Source organism: Ischnura elegans, chromosome 1, assembly GCF_921293095.1.
Source record: "Ischnura elegans chromosome 1, ioIscEleg1.1, whole genome shotgun sequence".
Taxonomy (NCBI): domain Eukaryota; kingdom Metazoa; phylum Arthropoda; class Insecta; order Odonata; family Coenagrionidae; genus Ischnura; species Ischnura elegans.
Window position 1 is genome coordinate 149,592,583 of NC_060246.1, and position 22,563 is coordinate 149,615,145.

At 37.4% G+C, this 22,563-nt stretch overlaps 2 protein-coding genes and 1 long non-coding RNA gene across 4 annotated transcripts in view; 1 reads left to right on the forward strand and 2 right to left on the reverse strand.

Moving 5' to 3' along the window:
* Positions 1–1,547: 1,547 nt before the first annotated feature.
* LOC124172140 lies at positions 1,548–2,322 on the reverse strand. The gene is made up of 3 exons (XR_006868060.1): positions 2,084–2,322; positions 1,787–2,007; positions 1,548–1,697 (listed from the first exon to the last, which is right to left on the reverse strand). It is a non-coding gene; the product is annotated as an uncharacterized LOC124172140 (long non-coding RNA).
* A 582-nt stretch (positions 2,323–2,904) lies between these two features.
* On the forward strand, positions 2,905–10,490 carry LOC124172142 (CDK5 regulatory subunit-associated protein 3). Its single transcript, XM_046551550.1, has 11 exons — positions 2,905–2,990; positions 3,164–3,338; positions 3,671–3,909; positions 4,014–4,284; positions 4,379–4,497; positions 4,577–4,661; positions 5,590–5,654; positions 5,838–5,987; positions 6,111–6,322; positions 9,873–10,044; positions 10,125–10,490. Exons 1-11 carry the CDS (start codon positions 2,985–2,987, stop codon positions 10,194–10,196), a joined length of 1,566 nt encoding a protein of 521 aa, XP_046407506.1. The 5' UTR covers positions 2,905–2,984; the 3' UTR covers positions 10,197–10,490.
* Positions 10,491–14,311: 3,821 nt separating this feature from the next.
* LOC124172148 (calcium homeostasis endoplasmic reticulum protein) overlaps positions 14,312–22,563 on the reverse strand; it is a 39,600-nt gene continuing 31,348 nt past the window's right edge. For both annotated transcript variants that reach the window (XM_046551563.1, XM_046551571.1), the window contains exons 12-14: positions 17,894–18,289; positions 16,849–16,993; positions 14,312–15,455 (exon numbers count right to left, since the gene is read on the reverse strand). In XM_046551563.1, the coding sequence (XP_046407519.1) occupies positions 15,327–15,455; positions 16,849–16,993; positions 17,894–18,289 (670 nt within the window). In that variant the 3' untranslated portion in view covers positions 14,312–15,326. The remainder of the gene's footprint in view (positions 15,456–16,848; positions 16,994–17,893; positions 18,290–22,563) is intronic.

Genomic DNA, 22,563 nt, shown 5'->3' on the forward strand with positions numbered 1-22,563 from the left:
TGTAAATTTATAGGCAAACCTCTTTGTAGTGAACCTCTTTATCTCATAAAACCTCCACATATCATACCAAGGAGATACTTCCGAGACTGCCTAACTACCTCCAAACATCAAATTGCCCAAATTTTAGGCAAGTTTCATTTGAGATATGAAGTTATAATTTTCACATTTACGCTGACAAATAGATGAGATTCACATGTCTAGCAATCTATTTCTTCCCACGATAATATCTCCCTTGATATATGCAGTTATACTGATTAAATAATTCATATTCCCTCAACATCAATAAGGACATAGGTATTTACTTCCTAACCATAAATACCAAGGGCAGGAAACAGTAATCTCATCTTCTGAAATCCATCACTTAGAAAACCAGGTTATCAATGCACTAGATAATAAAATGGAAGTTGCTACAATATTTTTCGATTTCTCAAAAGTTTTTAACACTGTGGACCACCAATTGATACTCAATAAACTTGACTTGATGGTTTTTGTGTCATAGCTAATTTTGATTGAAACCTACTTGTCGGACCAAATTCAATTAGTCATTACCTCAGGAAATGGTGTAACTTTCATTTGCCTGGGTACAGGCCTAAATCAAGGAGTTCCATTAAGCTCTTTCCCTGTGACTATCATATTACTTTCAGACATAAATGGTCATATAAATAGTTTTCTACAAATAAATGGTTCCAATCCATTCCCTATGCTGTTGACACCAATATTGTTCTCACAGCAACAATAATTTTGGAGAATTGAAAGAAAAATGCAAAAAGTGAGTCATACTTTCTCTACCTATCTCATTGAATACATTGGAGTTCCTCGTCTAAGACAATGGCCATTTTTATAGATCAAAAAAAGAGGCATTTAGGCTATGAATTTTTTAAAACATGATGCCCTTTACCGTCCTCTGTTCAAAAAGTTGGCTGTATTACCACTGCCATGCAAAAATTAGAGGTTTTGGTACTCGTTGTCTTTGAGTAATGGTTATTTTATTAAAGTTGGTAGCAAAAACTGTAACTACTGTTTTCACTAATATTTCTCATATCTTGCTCACTAAGGGTGAGGCCTTAAGACAAAGTTTCATTACACTTCCCTAAAAGACAGAGAAAAGAATGTCTCATAAGATACAAAGAAATAATATCTCCTTCATCTTACACAGAAAACAGTATGTTTATACATATCTTGAATGATATTTCCATTGTTGATTGTTGAAATAAATCAGGCCATTATATGTACTGAATAATTTTGTAAGGTGTGCTAAGAATGTTGACTATGTTGTGTAATCTGACTGATGTGTTCTAATGAATCTTGGTGCATGAGTAATTAAACAGACTAAATGAGTACCAGGGAAAGATACTTTCCAAAAAAACCATACCATACAACTTTGTGAAAACATCAGGAGAGGTACAGGCTAATGCTTGGTCAGAGAAATGCAAATTGCCAAAGAAATGCAATTTGATAAATAAAACATAATATAGAAATACCCACTATAGAGACTGCACAGAATTGGCAAATCACAAATATATCAACTTTTTCAATATGTACCTTCTTCCTAAAATTCCAGATGCTGACATTTATCATGCAAGGGGCCACAAGATTTCCATTCGAGTTCTTCTGTTGGGCACTTCCATTAAAGCTGCAAAACTGCTTTATGAAATGAACGATTTCTGCAGTCACACTCACACCTTAATCAATCCACCCTGCAATAGACAGTAAAAATAACATGAATGTCCCCCTTACTAAAGTTATCTATTTTCAGTTTCTCATGTCTATATGAAATCATACTCACCTAACCGAACAAAAATGTCCAAATGGAGAAGACAGTAATCGACAGAATACATGGGCGGCAAGGCTCCCTTTCATTTTCTCTCTTCACCTAGGATTAAGAGCAGAGGTGGATATCTTGGGGAAGTGAACGATATTCTCAGTGAGTCTTCTACTCAGATTCACAATCTCCTCATTGTGGGTCTAATTTCCAACCCTTGTAATAGCTACACCACCAACTGTCATCTACAACAAAATTTATAATTAATTATGGTTATTTACATAATACTGACAATTTTGAAGAATTTGCTTATGTTTATACCTCTTCTTTATTGTCATATTCCATGAACATGTTTCGTGGGCACTTCAGGAGATGTGGAGGGTCATCGATGGTGAACATTTTTTCACCCGCAAATCTGAAATAAAGATGGGATATCTTTGCCAAAGTGTTGGAGGAATAGAAAGGACTATCTTCAAAGGGATTACTCATCACGCCAGCTTCCCTAATATAAGGGTACTCCCGTGGAAAATTATCTTATAGTGAATGACTGTCTCTCGCATGGAAGAAAATATTGACCTAATCGTACTTAAGTCCCCACCCTTTGCACTTGCATTTACCCCGTCATAACACCATTTGCAGCACATATATAGTATGACACTAATGAAAAAAATCCACAGATACTCCAAGAACATAAGAATATTATACGCTAAGTACGATATGTCACATAAAAACAGATTATTTCATTAATTTGAAAGTGAATTGGAAGAACAGGGATACACAGCGGAACCGCCGTTCTCACCTACTGGCTTTCAGTGCATTAATGGCCAACTTATACTACAAGATTCTCTCACTATGTACTTACAGATGTTCTTTCCGAGGAAATGAATGCAATTTGATAGGGTTATCAGGAGTTTTCCGCGCGCCGTATCCAAAAGCATGACAACGATGAGACCGGTTGAGACGAAGGCATGTTTAGATTCAAACGATTACAAACGGTTTGCTGTTGTCTGCTAGTCGCTGCCGATTGGCTGTTATCCTGACGTCACGCGATTGCTACGCCACGGTGGCCGGGGTAGCGGCTCGACCCCGCTTCGCCGCGAATTTCTCCCCCCCTCACCCTCAAGTAAACTCGCCGTGCCTTGCGTTCGTCGGTGTGTTGGCATGTGCAGTCTGTGCAGTGTTGTTCTGGACGGAGGTGAACTTAAAAAAGGATAATTGTGAAATGGAGGTATTTATCTATTAGGTGGATGTATTCATCAAGAGAAACCTAATATGCAGTGTAGAGATAATTTATAACGGATTTTAGTGGATGAAAATTGTTAATATGTTGTCCCATATGTCAATAAGAAAACATCTAACTGTTTTGATGCTGGTGTTTTTCTTTTACCCGGATTCGTTTAGGAGCAGCTAATTCCAATTGATATCCACAAAAATAAACTTGTGGATTGGTTGATTAGTAGAAGGCATTGTAAAAGAGAATGGCAGGATAAAATAATCAATATACGGGAAAAGATAAACAATGCCATCCAGGACATGCCCGTGCATGAAGGGATAGCTGAACTGCTTTCTGGCTCCTGTGAGTTGTATTCACCTTGATTAATGCTAGTATTTGGCAAATACCTTCTGTGATGCATTGGTTTCTGTCTACTTTAGTTGTAAAATTTCTTTATGTCATTCCCCCAGATGGCTTATTTAGAAGCCCTTGTATTCCCCTACTTATCGAGTACCACTGCCTAAATAATTATTTTAAGCGTTGTGATATTTATAGTCGTCGTACCAGTAGGCGAATTATCATTAGCGCCGATTGCAATTTCGACAATGCTATTATTAAAAGAGATATGTGATTTAATTCATTTCCTTATAATAATATATTAATTTAATAATTTACTATAATATATTCCCTTATAGACATAAACTATTTTCATTGCAAAAAAATTGTAGAAATTTTGAAAGAAACTGAAAAAGACTCAAAAAATATATTTGGAATGTATGGTTCTCAAAGGATGAAAGATTGGCAAGAAATAATTAAACTTTATGAAAGAGACAATGTTTATCTTATTGAAGCTGCTAATATGTTGATAAGAAACATAAATTATGAAGTGCCAAGTTTAAAAAAGCAACTTGTCAAACTTGAACAAGTACAGCTGGTGAGTTATGATTCAAATACAGGTTTTGGTAATCATGGTGATCCTGTGTAATCGGTCAAATGTAGCATTAAATTTTCTTTGCATACCTTGGTTTCTTTCGGCAGGAGTGCGAAAAAAAGGACGCCGACTACACCAAAAATGCCAATTCCATTCAAAGTGAATTCAACAGTCAGTGTAAACAACTTGGAATTGAAGGTATCAAAATTAAGCGTGAACTTGTTGCTTGTCTCTCCAGTCTCCCGAAGCTTTTGAATGATGCCTGTAAGAAAGCAAAATCTTTAAAGGCTGCTCAGGAATTTTATGAAGCATTTGTTATATTTATTATTGGGCAAGAACATCTTGGAGGTTGCTTACCTATTTTGAAATATATCATAGGTTGGTATTTTTAAAATTACTTATCTCCTGTTCATTCTGCCTTTGAGGTTATAATATTGTGCCTCCAAGCTATGTACTATGTATTTTTTTCTAGAACATGGAAATGTTACTACGTATGAATGGATGTATGGTGAACCTCCCCTTAAAATTGAAGAGCCTCAATTAGATATTGCATTTGATGATGAGGAAAAAGTTGTTGAAAACAATGATAAGGTAACAATGAATTCACTCTTGTATGTATTGCAAAAAATATGCCTCTAGGTTACACTTGGTATTCTTAATTTCTTTATAGATTGACTTCGGAGAAGAATCAATCGATTTTTCAGCGGTGGATGATGCCTCAAAAGGTGTACCAGATCAAATAGATTTTGGGGATGGTGAGTTTTTATAGTGGGGCGATTCTTTATTGATATCTTGATCCATGGGAAACTTGTTAGTTTTTCTATTCTTCTGTAAGGTGATATAACTTTTTAATTATGGTGCTATCTTATGTTGCCCCAATAATTACGGTACTGATCGAGTTGGTGAGGGTTTAGTACTATCCAGACTCTGCTCATTCAAATTCTGTAACCCCATAACCCCAAATTCTGGTATTATGTTCTCATGATATGAATTGTACTCTTAAATTTTCATTTCTGCTTACCCTATGCTGTGCTTTCCTGTCACTTGCTGACAGGGGATGAGAGCCCATGGTTAACACATTTCCTGCCTTATGTACCATATGGTGTCTCATGTGACTTCAAAAATGTAATATTTAGTGATGCACCATATGGCAACTCAGTGTACTGCTGGGTAAAATTCTTGGCTCATATGTAATAGTAATTTTATTGAGGCCTTGAAGCCAAGCTTTTTCAAGGCACAAATCGAAGTCTTTCCAGGTTAATTCCAGTCCCAGAATTCCAGTTCCAGTCCTTAAATTTGGTGATTTAACATGAGACGGTGTGTCTATGAGGCTCTTGCCTACTCAAAAGGATTTCTATTTGCATTAATTGTTACTTCCAGACCTAAAGCATCTTTCACCCTAATCTTTCAATGATATATTTTCTCATTTTATTGAAAGTAGTTAGTCCATCAGCCTCACGGATTTTCCAAGGCGTTTGATTTACATTGACTGTGAAGCAAACTTTCATAGATGCAGGGGCTTCAGGAAAGCCAAAATTGACGAAGTAGCTAGATTTATTTTTTATTTAATTTAAATTTTAAATTTTGACAAAAAATATTATTCAAATTAAAATCAAAGTTGTTTTACTGCAGTATGATCTTAATATTTCTTAAATATATTTTTTTTAATTTGTTTAATTTTAGGTGGCATTGATTGGGGATCAGTGGATGAAGCAGTGGATTGGAATTCAGTAGATGATGTTAGTAAGGTAAGAATTACAGATGGTTTTTGGCTTGAAGTTCTGTTCTATTTTTCCTTGCATTACTTAAGTGTATCTTCCTTCACATAAAAGTATGTCAAAGTCTTATAGGTAAAATTTGTTGATCCTTGTTCATGTAAAGATGTGGTAATTCACTCAAATATATATGCCTAACTCTTCATTTTGTTCAAGCAAATAGACCTAAATGATATTGCTTTGAGTGAATCTGGCATTGTGGTTGAAGAAACTGGAATGGCAGGTGGTGTAGCTAAGCAGAAAGAGGCTTACACTATTTTGGATAATCCTGAAACAAGGTATAAATTAATGGATGAGCTGCTGGAGGTGTGTATTTTTAGTTATATTTTGTTTAATATGGATGTAACTTTGTATTAAGTTTCGACCTAACTTATAGTATTTAATGCTACAGTTTATATATTCTCAATTCAATTGCTCCATGAAACTTAGTTGGAGTCCTTTTTGCTTATCCGACTATCAGAAATGTCAGCAAGTGACACAGATCACCTAATTGGGTTGAGCCAAATGTCAGAGGCACCTGCAACATTACAAATGCAAACTACTGGATCCACTTCTGCCATGTTAAAACAAACCCAAGATGTCATAGCTGCTGTAATGGATAAGCGTGTCTGTCAGTTGCATAGCATCAAACATTCTCCAAGGTAAAAGTCAAATCAATGCTCTTCCTATCGTTTCCTGTTAATTGAAAGGTCATGATATTAGAAATTGTTCTGAATTTACATACTCTCTAGTACTCTTTGTAGTGAAAGTGTATTTATGCTTATGAAAGTACCTATTTTTTTACAAGGAATCTCAGTTGCTTTACAGTAAATAATCCTGCTCTTTTGATTTATTTTTTTTAGCTTGAAATTGATTGCCATATTATGCCAAATGCAAGTCAAGGGTGTGCTATTTTCATTATTTTTCAACTCTTTTTGTATGGGTATAAATATTTTTTCTGAGTTATATTTCTGGGTCATTTTTAATACCTGAACTTTTTATTTAATTTTTGTCAGCATTTGTAATTATTGCAATTTTTTACATTGAAGGATGTGTAAAAATGCACTCAGTATTTCAGTATAAATTCTTTTCATGTTTTTCAATGGTTTGGATGAGAAATAAATTAAATACTGATGCCACATCACTGACAGTCCATCCTTGAAAAATTTCCCCCGGTCACCCACAGCATCGGGAATTCACAAAGAGCCGATCTTCTCCTGTTGTCAACAGCTTTCAGGAGCAGCTGCGTCTTGTGCTTTGTCACGCAAGCTTTCGTGGCCATTGCAGGTCGCATCATCAGGCAATGAATGAAAAATCAGAAAAAGGTTGTCAGTTAATATACTCGTCAACTCATCAATTGAAATTGAGAAATGCCCCCAGAATTCCAACAGAGTGGACGGCGTTAAACTAATGTAAGCCAGACGTGGAAGAGAATCTTCTGGAAGAAACATCGGCGACAATGTGCCTACCATGGTTTCAGCTATGAGTCACCTGCCCACCTCACCACAATGGGGAATGGTTTGCTCGTTGCTCAAGGACAGGGCTGAGTTCCACTGACATCAGCATCGCCCTCCTCCCCCACTACTCCGGTGGAGTGAGGAGGGTTGTCGATTATATTAATTGACAACCTTTTTCCGATCTTTCATTCATCGCCTGATGATGTGACCTGCAATGGCCACGAAAGCTTGCGTGACAAAGCCCAAGATGAAGCTGCTCCCGAAAGCCGTTGACAACAATGCATCTCGTTACGAAAGCCTACGTTCCAAGCGATCTGCTCCTGGTCACTTTGATTTGCATCATGGTCGGAGCCATCTGTTACCTATCATTAGGACCAGAATGGCAGTTAATATGTTGATGATAATGAACTTGCAGGCATTTTTATGAGCTCCTTACTTTCTCACTTTAAAGTATTTTGAATGCTTTTGCAACATGCATCATTTTATAATTTAATTCCACTTCTTTTAATTCTACATTATGTCGGTGACCCATAAAAATAGTTTCATCTTAGCTTTGTGGCTTATTTTTCTGTGTTACAATGGGGAACTTGCATGGGTCGTCGATTGCTCTAAAAACTATTTTGAAGTAAAATGGATGCATTAGCTCGCAAAAATACCAAAAGTTTCTCCATTCATCATCAAAATAAATATAAAAAAATTGACTTTAAAATCGAGAAAAATTTCTCTGAGCCGACCACTGCGCGAAGACACCTGAGCGTTGCCGAGGCCAGGCGTGACGTCATAGGATCCTAAACAACCGTAGGGAGTTGGGAAATACGCTGAGCGCATGCTGTAAAATTTGTGTTGATGGAGTATTTAGCCGCTCATCGTCACTTTATTTGTTCTGTTATTCTTGGGCAAGTTTTCCTATCCATAGTGTGCCACGATTATTACTTGGGATATTAATAATGCGACATTGGGATGATAAAGTACAAGCGTTTCACTTCGTATGTTTTAGTTGCCAGAAAAATGGATGATAACGATGCCGCTCGTTCGAATAGTACACCAGAAATTTATCTACATAATACCCTGCAAGCCGCCTAAAAGGCGTATGGTAGGGGGTGTTAGGTCACCAGCCTTTTTTTCAGGACACCAAAATTGATGCCACGACCCTCATGGAATTTGTTATTACGAATTATTGCTATGCGTCGGCGGCAAATCGAGATGTAAAAGAAACTTGTAATATTGGAGGATAACGATCATAAGCTTACGAGCTGTGCTGTTGAATTTGGCAACGCCGTATTAGCGGAGAATATAGTCCTATCGGTCCTACGGTACGAACTCACAGCAAAACAGTCGGCACACAATCCACGTATGAGATCGCGAATCGATTCCGCTGCCAACACACACACACAAGCTACAACCTATTTCAATTATGTAGGTAAAGCCATAAACAATGTACTAGTATATGCAATAAGAATATAATGGAAAATAGGCAAATACAATTATCAAAAAGTGGAAGTCACTACCATCCTTATATTCATCACGTGCAACTTACAATAACAGCTCGTTATGATGAAAACAACTATTTATTCACTGATTTAAAGCCTTAAATTAGCGAACGCAAGTGACACAGGTGACTTTTCTCACTACTATTCGTTGAAATAATAGAATAACAAATTTCACACACAATTTCGATCTTCATAGCTTGATCGTGAAATGTCATGTCTAAGGTGGACAACGGAGATGAACACGCCACCGACAATTTTTACACTACTGTTAGACATTTATCGATAGCGTAATAGCACTTTTTACAATTCTATCACGATGGAACACTGATAACTCTTGGCCGATATTTTTCAACCTTGTCAAACTTTGTGTGGTACATCCACTGGCACCGTGATTATTAGCAGTAGCTTAATGGGTGATGTCACGTTTAAAATAACACTATTTTGGCACAAAAATGTTCCTTGATGTCTCCAATCAGCGAGCAAAAGTTGCATTGACTGGAATTCACCTCATAATACAAGCACAGGCTGTCCTAAACGATGAATTCTCCAGTACCTACGAGTAAATAGATGAAGTTATTGTATATAAAAGCATAGCGGACGTTAGTAAACATCAAAATTGTTCTAATTACATACTTAAATGAATGATATGTCATCGATTACATTAACTTACAATTAACGTATCCCCCTTCCAAAGGTCGTGGCTCAAGACTCCTACAACGATGTTATTTAGGTATTATAAAATTTTTGGTTTAACTGCTCCAGTTTTACATTTTATGCCCTTACTCAGATATTAATATTATAAATAATGCAAAATATGGGGGCTTCCGAGCCTCTATCGTCGGATATTTATCTTTAAATAGAAAATAATCAACACGTCTTACAAACGAAGCTCTCACAACTGCTGGCAACTATTGCAAACAATCACAACAATAGCTTCGTGTGATGTTTAGGAACCTTTGACGTCATCGAGGCTTCATCGGCAGTGGCTTGGGGGGTGAGGGAGTTTTTCCCGCACTTTAAAATTCCTTATATTTATCATTGTATATCTCGCGAAGGAAAACTCAGATTTACATGCGGTTTTCTTTGTTGAAATTAGAAAATAATTTTCTGTCTGCCTGTGAAATAAAAAAAATTCATGCAAGTTCCCCATTGATTTAGTTTTGTATCATCCTCTATAAATTTGAAACCAACCAATCCAGGATAAATCCTGGATCTATCCTGAGAATATTTTCATGACTTATTTCCATCATTTGTTTTTGTTGCAGATATGTTGATCAGCTGGCTTATTCCCTGAAGCAGAAATTGTCAATTATGGAGAAAATGCAATTATCTAAAAAAGCTCTAAAAACAAAGAAAGAAGAAGCAATTAAGGATGCTATTGCTATTCAACCTAAATTAAGACTTATCATAAATAAAACGAAGGAACTACAAAAGGAGGTGAATAATCAGCTAATAAGGGAAAATGTTGATTTTAATTACAATGTACATTTTATTGAAGTGCCTGCTGTTTTTTTCAGATTGAATCAGACATCTCTAAAAAGTATAAAAATCGTCCATGTAATATAATGGGAGGAGCCAACACACTATGATGAAAACATTTGTACATAATTGCATTACCAATTCATTTTTATAAATTCTTTTTTGGTTTTGAATTATTAAAATTGTATATGTACTCAAGAAATTATATAAAATCTGTTACCTTGATTTTACCTAATGAGGAATGATTTTATAAAATTTCATACTCATTAACATTCATATTTTTTTCTATTATTTTGGATAAGGGTATGATGATTTGATTGTGGTGAGTTATATGACCAAATATTTTTTGTTCACCTCTATTGTACATATTTTTCCTATAGTAAAATTTGTTATTGTTTAATTCATTTCCTGTGTTTAAATTATCTTGAAGTCCTTTAGGAAAAAGTGGACATAGGAATATTACAAAAATAAAATTCATACTAAGCGAGGGTGTAGCTTACAATTTTCAAAAAAGGCTTGTAGCCAAATGGGTTTAAGCCTACTGAGGCTTGAAACTTATAACTCACTGTCATGAGTCTAAGTTTGCCAAGTTGAAGCCTCTGTAAACCTAATATGCCATAGAACATGGTGGAACATAGAACATTATGTATCCTCCTCATTCAGCCCTACATGCAGCATAAGTAATTATAAAAGTAAATAATTCTGTTGGAGAAGAATGATAAATTAAAGAAAGGACAATGACCACATATCAGTTGAAAATCAATAGATAAAAAAGGTTTTAGTATGCAGCAGAAGAGATGGGACTAGAACGAACATTAAACTAGAAAAACAATAGCTTGAAGAGTTTTGCTACTCAAAAAGCATATTAACCAGCAATGGCCAAAGCAGGAAAGAAATATCTTTTATGATAGGCTTATGACATCATACCGTATAAGCTTGTGTAAGAGGCGCACACGTGTAAGAGGCGCACCCCTATTTTGAGGATCGAAGCTATAAAGAAAAAAAATTTTGCGACTTTTTTTGTCCTATCGTGCGATGTTGCAGACGTATGACTGGAATTTCGACAGTTATTGAAATGTCCTCTTTCAGTACTATTTGAAAAAGGAAATTTTGATAACTGCGGCGGCATAAGAGGGAGTAGAAAGAGTTCCGATCCTCTCTTTGCATACGACATCGCTCTACGTTGCTTGTCCTACTCACGAACAATTTTGTTTAAAAGCTCTCGCAGGAGTATTGCAATAGAATTGCAGCCGTGGAAAATTTTAAGGCAAAACACGACAGGCAAATGGCATGAGCTTTCCCAAGAGATTGAACAACAATCGGGGCAACCTCAGCGCCGTAGGATAATAACCACGTCGTAGATTTAAGGCCCCTTGCACACACCGATTTTGGACGGCCGGTAAAATATCGGCCGTCCACATTCCAATGGTGAACAATGGGAGAGCATTGGAGCTTGCACACGTACCGACCACACGCCGGCACCGGTAAAATGCCGTTTAGCTGCCTGATATTGTCACTGTGGATCGCCGGCGCCGGCTCAAAAACTTAGCAACGTATCGTTTGACCGGTAAAAATCCGGCGTGTGTGCCATCGCTTCGCCGGTAAAATATCGGCCAATATTTTACCGGCCGTCCAAAATCGGTGTGCGTGCAAGGGGCCTAACGGAACTACACTCGGCTCTCCATCAGCTAATGCCTCTGCCGTTTTTATCCTTTCCGAGACTCCACAGGAAAATATCAAGTTACAGGGGAACAATGGAAACGTGTTTCATCCCTACCCCATTCCACCAACTGACCTTTTTCGGTCTACCAGGTTCAATTCCCCGAGTTTCTGGAGGTCAAATGCTACGTGAGTCACCTTCTGAGCTCGAAGATATCTCGATATCTTTCAGCAATTGTATGACACGCACGAGGTTCTAAAAAGAATTAGACCTAACGCGACGTATATCTTACAGCATTTAAGTTTTTTGAGCTCTAATTGATTGACACAAAGATTTATAGCTAAAACAAGGCTATTAATATTCAACATAGTCCAAACAGCACAATTTCGGAAGAAACAAGCGTAGCATAAGCGCATTCAAACAAGACGAGACGGACTGGAAACTCAGGCAACGCAAACTGCGTATATCACATTGCTGCGCCTTCGCCCCTTCGCTTTAAAGGCAACGACGTCACATGCAAGATCGGACGTGTTCTTCCCTTTCTCCTTCGCTCGTAGCTTTAAATACGGAGGGGAGGGAGCCCTCTTCCCCTCGACCTCTCCTTCAGCGCTCTTCACTTATAAGCATTTCCGATTTCTTCTATCCACCATTAAGTCCAACAGTGAGCACACTCGTTCGAATTTTTTCAACCGCAGGTTTCGACACTAATATTACTATATGCAGTATAAATACCGCGGGATGCCCACTCGCGGCAATAAATTTAGCGCGCGCTCCGGAGCGAGTCACCCCGCGCGATCTTTTCAATGTTCACCTCTGGGGTACCGACGTGACGGCGCGATGCTTGCAAAAAATTCAAACAGGAGCATTTTAAAATTACGTCACTAAGGGAGAAACTCCCCTGCCTGCCGCTTGATTTTGACCCAGGGTTTCAGATGACTGACTCACGCTGAAAACCAAGGCCACTCAGTTCCCCTTGAACTTGCAACCGGTGAAGGGGAGGGGGGGAAGAAAAGAAGTTTGTGTAAGAGGCGCACCCCCATTTTCGGCTGCAATATCTGGGAAAAAAGGTGCGCCTCTTACACGAGCTTATACGGTATTCTGTATTCCCACAGAATTCAGTGGAAATATTGCCATGCCCTATGTAACTCATAGGAAAGAAATATTAGAATAGCATTAGTGAATAGAGCATTTCACAAAAAGAATATACTGACAGCTGAGAATACAACCCTAGAAGCATGGACGCCGACTTACAAAAAATATTGGGGGGGCCCAAACCGGGGATCTTGCCCTGAGAAATTTTATAAGTAGTGAGTTTTAAGCATTTTAGAAGAGTCACATGATCAACATTAGAACCCTGATAGCTCGAATTTCGATATCTGGACACCCCGGGCAAGATCAACAAGTATGGCACATTTTTTCCTCACACCCAAATCTAATTTTTGAGGGGGCTTGGGCCCCCTCAGGCCCCATGGAGTCGGCGCCGGTGCCTAGAAGTAAGGGGACAATATATCAGCTGCTAGATATGGAGCATGTTTCTGCATAGGAGTGAGGGTTGGACAAAGACAGCTGCAGAGAAGTAAAGAATGGAAGCATTTGAAGTGTGAAGAATGACACCATAATAAGCATCCACCAAGGAAGTGCAAAGTTTTGGAGAAAAGAGAAGTCTTCCAAAAATACTATAAAGAAAACAGGAAAAGTTATTTGGGCATATCATGAGGCATGGTGGCCTCATGATGAAAGAAGGGCAAGGGACAGCCCCAAATGAGTTACACTGTACACGTTATTAAGGATGTAAAAGAGAAGAATGGAAAGCTGCATCAAACCCATCTTAGGATTGTGGACTCATGAGGAAGATGAATGATTGTTTTCACTGTAACGTCAATTTTTTCCTTCAGAGAACTAAAAGGACTTGTGAATCACTCTGGCAAGTGATTGCATTGAAATATTAAGTTTTATCCTCAATTTCACATATTCTTTGTTAAAATAAATATGTTTTGTCAACCTGGGTCATCTATTTGTTGGCTCCTATTTTTGAATGTATAGAAAAATAAATTATCTTGATTTTTATCTGTCAAACATCAGAGACAATTATGTTAATAATTGAAGAAAGATAGATTTCTTGTTGATTGGACTCTTTCAGAATTGAGGTAACTCTTCTAGAAGATATCATGAAGTTCATTTCAAAATCATTACTGCCATAAAACCTAAAATAACAGTTGTGCTAGAGGAAAAAATATGTAGAGAAAATTTACCTTGGAACCTAAATACATTAAAGTTATAATTGAATACAACGAGTAAATATCACTGTTAACTATAGCCCGTGAATACAAAACTATGGCACATTCTTACCAAGGTTGAGACATCCGTAATGAAACTGGGAAAATAATAGAATTTTTACATTTCACAAGATGATGCCTCCCCTTTTTCTAAACTCATATACATACATACTAATCGCTGTTGATACATCTCTTTCAAACCATGCAACAAAAAAAACGTTACTTGAATCTAAGAGTTCAAATCTCTCACTAAGTCAACAACAACTATTAAACTAAATAAAAATTCAAATTTCTAAAAGACTTCATTTTATTAGTTCATTTGATATATGCATAATTATCTATTTTTTCCATTCGCATAGATTGAGTGATCATGTCACTCTTGGCAGCAAGTATAAAACCTGTAGTCATAAGAGCTCTAGGCAATATGAGACTACGGCTGGATCCACAAAATAAGTAAGATATTTTCTTTTGAGAAAGGATAGAAGACTTTTTAAAAACATTTATAACAAACAGGCATTCCATCCTCTGCAACTGAGGTCATTCAGTTTAGTTCACCAATTATCACATAACATCTAATAAAACAAAACAACAGAAATCACAAAGATAGCTACTATCCCAGTTCGCTGAACTTGTTTGGAAATGAATGAAGAAGCATCTAATTGTTACTGGATTCTTCACCTTAATGGCAACAGATAAACAAGACTGCTGACTTCCGAACCACCTTAACTGCTAATTGATCTTTACGAGCACCATCACACCAGAAAGAATAGATAACGTTTTAAAGAATTTGATGAAAACATTACTTGGGTGCGTATTAGCCGGGCAAATAACTATATATCTCCCCTTTCGAAATACTTTGACAACAGGTAAACGAATGCAATAAGTGACACTTCAGCCACAGAGGATTCATACTATGTAGCAAATGATTACTCCATATTTCATGAAGAATCACCCCTGTTAATGCATCCATTCACACCTCACCACAATCTTCAAACACCACTCCGCTATCACCAACAGATGAAAAAATGAATGAGGATGTCTGAATTCTGCTTAGTCACTCAACAGCACTGGCTTGGTCTCACAGACACAGCAAGGAAACAACTGAATTTTAAAACTCGAAGCATTTCAAAACTTATTTTCCTGGGTGTTCATGAGTATTTTTGTAACACAAGTCCTCATACTCAATAGCACTTTGAATTAGAATTCCTTTTGTCCTGCTCATTATGAAATGAAACAGATTGTTATTGGGAGATGCACAGGCACTAATCACTCATACTCACACATGCACACAAAACTGTTCAACACTACAACCACTCCTCAGCACGTGCTTTCATTCTGTTGATGAATGCTTGTCCTTTGCTTTTACGGAAATTTTCATATGGATCATTCAGGTTGACACCCAATCCTTTGTACTGATCTGTCCGGTCTCTCACCTTTGAAAAAGAAAAGAAAATTTGATCAGCCCATACAATAAAGAGATAAGCAACAGACAATTGTCATCATCAAATCCATACCACAATTCACTACACTTGCTTCTCCACATAAACACCTTTTGAGATTACTTACAAAGCTAACCAATGCCAAGTGTTACCACAATACATAATTTTTCTATGATGTCTCCATGTTCCTGGGTTTCACCGCGTGGATTTTCTTTGTGACGACAGTTTCATCGAGTGACATCTACCTGAGAGTGACATCGACCTGAAGACGCCGGTTGGAATACCGGCGAAACTGTCGTCACAAAGAAAATCCACGCGGTGAAACCCAGGAACATGGAGACATCATCTAGACAACGCCGCGGAAAACTACGCATAATTTTTCTATGGTTGAAGTTAATTATTCAATTTATAATTTTTCAAAGAAACTTATAAAAAGCTACCAAATGAATAAAGAACTTGCAACACATTTCATGAGTCACACTTTTTGAGCAACTACCACAGCAATTCAGGAATCTACAGGAAGTTTTCCTTCACCCAAAAAGAGTTTCAGTTTTTCAAGAATGTGAACAAGACACCCAAACAGTTGTTGTGTAAACAGGGTGGTAGTCACTCAAATATTTAATCAAATTCCTTGAATCTTCCAGGCTTTTTCCCAAACAGAAAGTAAACTATCCAGACAGTTTCAAAATGGGTATGTACTTCAAAGAATATTCATACCACAGTAGTTAACAAAGTGATTAAGTGCATAATTAAATATTAACCTCAAAATAAATAATGTAAAATTAAATCATGAAATAATTTCAAAGAGTTAAGGAGCACCTTCAGAATGACCTTTGGGAATATCACATGTCACATGGGAATATATTATTAAAATATCAAAGAAAGAAAACAAAGGAGGCCTGGGCTGTGCTGTCCAGGAGGGCCTACTTCTGTGTGCAGTACGCCAGGAGGGTCTCCTGCAAGCAAGGTGCTGTTGTATTATGTGAGATAAAAATAAAGCTACGTGTTGCCAAAGTTAAACCCTCAGCCAACAAGTCAAAATACAGGCAACTTTTTTCACTCTTAAGGCATATAGTGAAAATTCAGAAAACCTTTGTTTACTTGAACTACCTAAGTAAAATAACAGAAGCTTTCTGTTGACTCATGTTTTGTCTTCTTGCCATTATTTTTTTTATTTAGATGTAAGCTTTTAAATTTGAATCACTAGTTTAAATTAGGATCACAGGAAATGTTGGCTAGAATTAGGTAATGGAGAGTAGTATTAAACATACTGTGTGGGCCAGCAGAAAAGACTTCAAGCCATATTGGCACGATAGTATGTCACATCATGTACAAGCATTATTTCAAGTTCTTCATTAAATATTTCTACTTAAATATATGTACTTACCTCTCCTCCTGAAATAGGTGTTTCAATGCCTTGTTCCTTGGCTCCAAGACCAGCTCCACCCCAACCCATTTTTCGCAACATTTGATGGCCTTTATTGCTCTCATCTAGAACCCGTTCAGGACCTTTACCACCATATGTTGAGCCCCTGTAAAGTAAGCAGTAAAAATGCTTGAGTTAGTTTATCACTTCTATTTCAATAATGAGATTTGTATAAGAAAGCGTAAAATGAGGAGGCTCCTTTTTTAACCTTTGTAATGAGCAACCTTGATTATAAGAACCAGTTAAATGAAAAAACAGAAACCTCCACTCTTGTCCAAATGGTCATGAATAGGCTCTTGTACAGAAAGAGATGATTTACTTTGAAACTCAGCTCTATGCCAGGAGATAAACTTCATCACAAAAGAAGTGAATGGGAAACAGTGAATAGGTGAGAAAGTGTCCATTGGGTTGCACATAGAGTGAAAAGTAAAGATAGTGCAAAAGAGTAAACAAGGTTTTAGAATAAAATATATCTTAGAGCAGGAAAATCTGAGTGATAATGAAATGATGGAGAGTAGTTCTTGATTAGAATTTAGTTTTACTCAAAAGCTAGATGCCACAGTTACTGCCAGTGAAAACAGTTTCAGCATAGCAATAAAATAAGGAACTAGTGAAAATAATTTTTCTTTTAGTTAGACAATTGTGGATACGAAGTCATTTCCGAAAGTTTTATATAATTTTACAACCTTTAAACACTTCCATTTTTTGCGAAAGAATTCATTTCGAGAACAACAATTCAGAAAACCATAAGACTACTGGAATAAGCAAGCAATCTTAAAAAATCACTAGCACCAATATTATAATACTATGCCATTACTATCAAACATCAATTGGGAGAATACAACCAAGCCAACCCTCAGTACTAGGTATAAGTCCTTCTAACTTTGGACAAATACTGGAGGAGACATCATTTGGCAATAAACTCCTTTTACAGCTATCATCAAACAAATAGATCCCATTCAAAGGAGAAAACATCAGCTGATCCATTAACGCTGAATGCACTTACATGAAAGATGGTGGCGTTGGACTCCTCTCAGGGCTCTTCTTTCCAGATAAACCACCTGATGGAGGTGATATTGAGCGTGACCTTGACCGTGACCTACCAGGTCCAAGGTCACTTCCTTTTTTCCGATGACGACTGTTGGATGACAGCTCAGGAGTAGGCAGTGCACCGGGATTCCTTTTACTTGGACTGTTGTTCTTTGCTGCCACTGCAGCTGCTTCTGCAGCCGTTAGCAGAGGACCCTGGGATCCTTTGCCCGGCCGAGGGAGGAGGGGCATGGGCATTCCCATTGAATTGAGAGCATTCGAGTTTGGCAATAAGGAGGAGGGAGAGGAGGTAGCCCGTGCCAACTCACCATGAGTCTCATTTTCCACAACTGGACTCTTGCTTCTTGATTTACTGTAAATGGATGGATGAAACAATTAAGTTAACGTGCTCCAGGCTGTGGATTTTTGGATGAAATCACCCGTCGGGTGTTTTCCCTTTCTCTTTAATATGTACTGAGATCCTTTCCTATTGAGTCGCATTCGGCTATGTGAGCTGTGTCAATCTAGCCACATACTTGGCACCAAAGTAGCTGTGACCAATGGCGTGCCACGAGAGGCCAAAAGAGTGACTCACTCTTCAGTTATTATGACCAAAGGGGTGTAAAGATGGAGCACAAGTTTCAGTCATTATGACCAAAGCAGCAGTGAACATGTTAATACTTAAGGCTTAAAAACATAAAATTAGATTAAATTTATGATTGTGTTACGTCTTCTTATGAAGGTTTTCATGATGCTTCTGTTCTCTCCTGTTCTTCTTATGATTTCCTCAATACATACTCATCCTCGAAGAGATTTGGGAGAATAACTTCCCCATCTTTGAGACCCTTACGTGACTGCCAACTTTCCCTTTGGTCTCCCGAAGCTCTGCTTCAGAACTTTCCGCCTTTGTATAACTGGTTTTTATTATTATTAAAGTATTCTACCGATTAAGGTAGGTTTCCATGGAGTACTATTAACACACTGTTATTGTTTTGAGGAAAAAAATTTAATTTGATAATTTTTACCTTTAAATCAGAATGAATAGGAGCAATATCAAGAAATTGCACAATATTTCTTTTTTTCCTTTCCCATTATTAATTGAGATTTTGCAGCCACTTCAAGTCAACCATTTCGAAGGTTCGTAAATTTACTTGAAAAAATGCTGCGTTAATTTTTAGTATTGAAAGAGGGAATTTTAATAACTGTCGAAAGTACAGGCATACATCGGCAACACCACACGATAGGATAAAAAAATGCAGCAAAATGTTTTCTCTTTAGCTTATATGCTCAAAATAGGGGTGCGTCTGTTACACGTGCTTATACGGTATATTTTTTTTCGTAACATGCATTAGCATCTGTGGAAATGATGCATTGTAGAGTAAAGAGTCAAGTAATGAGAAAAACTCAATCAAATTCACAAAAGTTATGATTAAGGACATGATTAAACAAGATTCAAAACATTTGAAAAAGTTATTTATCCGTAAATCAATAAGGTATGTAAGTCGTGAAAGTAATCTTGATGAGACCACCGGAAAATGGAAGGAAAATGGCACGACAATTTCACAATCCCACTAGAACATCAACATTTTGCCCCTCCATATTTTTCAACAAGCACCTGTCGCAAATTCCATGTCACTTTCATGACTACTAACATAAACTTATCAGGAATCATAAAATCCTCCGATCTGAGGTAATCCCACTTTAAATATGTTGGCGTAAATATGTAATAATAAACCGATTGCAAATTTCAAATCTTAAATTTAATTTTATTAGTCTTAGCTATATATGTGTAAAGAAATTAACTACATAAACAATCTTCGACTAGTCCGTATTGTAGCGGTACGGTCCGGAGCCGGCCCGACGCGTCAATATAAAACATTGCGGCTGGGGTTACGTCTGCTCGCACGCTCACATTTTTGGCATTTTTTTAACAGAGTTCGGCATAAAATCTGTGTGAAGGGTTTCTTTTTTTTTGTTTTAAATGTAGAATATATTTTTTATGTATGTGAATTGAAGTGAAATAGTGTGGAAGTGGATTTCCGGGAGAGGCGACGTTGTGGTTCTCTCCCGGAACGTGTTTGAAAACCCGCCTCTCGGTTGGGAATAAGAGGGCTGGCCTCGGCATGTCCATGACTCTAAATAAATCGCTCATGCTGGAAAAAAAATCACCACACATCACGGTAAAATAGATGAGCGCGGAAAAATACGAAAATCCAGCAGGAATCCCTTGGTGCTTGACTGTGACACCATAACTCGGACGAAATTGCCAAAACTGCAGAGGCACTGACAATTTTTCAGATGAAATCCAGTTCTGTTGAAGATTAAACCTTTTAACTTAACACAGTTTAGCTAATCGTTATTCAAGGTCCAACCAAATTTTATTAAAAGCTGCCGAGAAACATGGTGAGTCGGAGTCAAGGTGATCAGCGTGCCGCGTAAGCAACTTCTCCGGGCTCCATTCGACCTGCATGAGGCCGCGGATATATAACAACGAATCTGGTGTTATCATCGAGTTGAATCACCATCGACTTGTACGCATACTAGAAAAAAGATTCTCCTTTATTTGGATGACCTCGAAATCCAAAATGTGCGCACAGGAGGCTCATAAATCGCTCGTTTCGCCGAGGCAACAGAAAACGTTAAATTGGCAAAATTCCAGAAAACCTTCCTTTTCCTATATATTCGGTAGTTTATAATTCGGGATTAGCGATCTTCTGCTGTCCCTTTATTTCACTCATCTTTACTGATGCAATGACGATTTTTCGAGTACCTACTTACACCTTTTTTTATTATATTAGAAATGCCATAGTCACTACATGTCACTTTTCCAGAAAAAAATTTAAAATTTCTTCGAGGCCACTGAAATATGCGTAAAATGGAATCACTAATTTCCATAATAATATTCCGCGTGGGAATGCTTTTAAGTTGATGAATATTATAATTTTCTTAAAATATTTCATTGAAACAATTGTCATCCTCTCATTACTTATTTTTACTACCCATTTTTTAGCTGATTCCTGAAAAGTATTATCCAACCTTAATTGGGCAAAGAACATTTAATCAATGAATTTGTTGCTGCATTTAGCACCTTTTAGTTACTTAAAATAATATTTTTTATTCATAAAAAGCCATTCCAATCATTACAGGCCCTAAAACCTGAAAAAAATGGCAGGTCCTCATTTAGTGTTTTTCCGCATTTAGTGCTTTAAATTTTGTCCCCGCTGAAAAACCTTAAATCAGGATTCTACTGTATTGCTATTGTGACCAAATTGTCTTATTTTAGATTTGCTCTCCTATCTGTTAACACAGTGCTATAGCTGGAAATAAATTTTTTTGAGTCCACATTTACAGAGGGGGTCCAAATTGCTTTAAGGCACTTAGATACAAATTATGTCTCAGACAATTTGAGCTCCTGCATTGCTTTAATTTTATCCACCGAATCCTGGGAATTTTGCTTTTGCAGTAATTTCTGTAATTCTCCAAACCCCAACTTCTCTGTCTCCATTGACTCAAGGCAATGAATTTTTTGTCTTTAATTCAGGGTTCACATCTGTAGTGGGAACTTCTTGGGGATCAAAAACTTAGATCTTCTGAAATACCTATTTTTCTGCTTAGGTCTTCTACCATGCCTTTTAAGCCATCTGCTTTAGTGTTGACTTTACAGCAGCTACTTCAGAGGTTATCAAGTTTTGCAAATGTAACATAGTAGACTCTTGTTATTACGAAGTACACGGGACCGAAAAACTGGAGGTTCGTAATATCGAAGTTGGTATGAATGTTTCTTTTAGGAATCGTCGAAAAAAAACAGTACATAATAAACGCATTTAAATTATGCTGAAATATATATAAATAGGAAAATACGTTTCAGTTTCTCAACAGAAGAATGTGGCGTGATGCAATCGAGGGTTGATATCTTCCCGAATACAGTAAGTCCGATAGACAAACTAGATGCGTCCCAAGACCTTGTTCCTAAGTTGATAAACCTACAGTCTGGCCGCTGAGAGATGTCCGATGACACGCAGAATGGTCTAGGTCGGGGTAGGGGGCAAGGTTGTCAGGTAAGAAAGGGAAACTCCCACAAAGGGTTCCGTGAAGAAAGGAGCCGGAAGGGACGACGAGCGTGAAGGACCCAGAGGAAGAACCATTTGTTTTGGTGATTTGAAGAAAGGGCTTGTTTTGGTGGTTCAGGCTTGTTTCAGTGCTTCATATGCATTTGATAACGTAGTATGACTAGGCGAAGGTATGAGGTGCGTTTGGGGGATAGCGATTGGCTGTAAACCGTGCTGGCCCAGGGTTATCTGCCCCTCCTATTGTGATGTCATTGGACAACTCTCACCGGCCAGACTGCATGCAAGGAATCGAGGAGTACAGTTATACTGCGGAATGCAACACTGCATTACACGTATGCGCTAACTCACTATTGTGACGATATAATCTAACTGGGTTCGTAATTTCGTAAAAATGAAAATTTCGTAATAATATTTTTTTTTCCTACAGCTTGGATAGGCCTTTTCGTCAGGACCAATGATTTGCTTTGTAATAACAAGAACTTTGTAATAACATTGTTTGTATTAATGAGAGTCTACTGTAAGTGGTTTTATATAAAAAAAGTACACTTATGAATATTCTAAACGCTCATTTTTAACT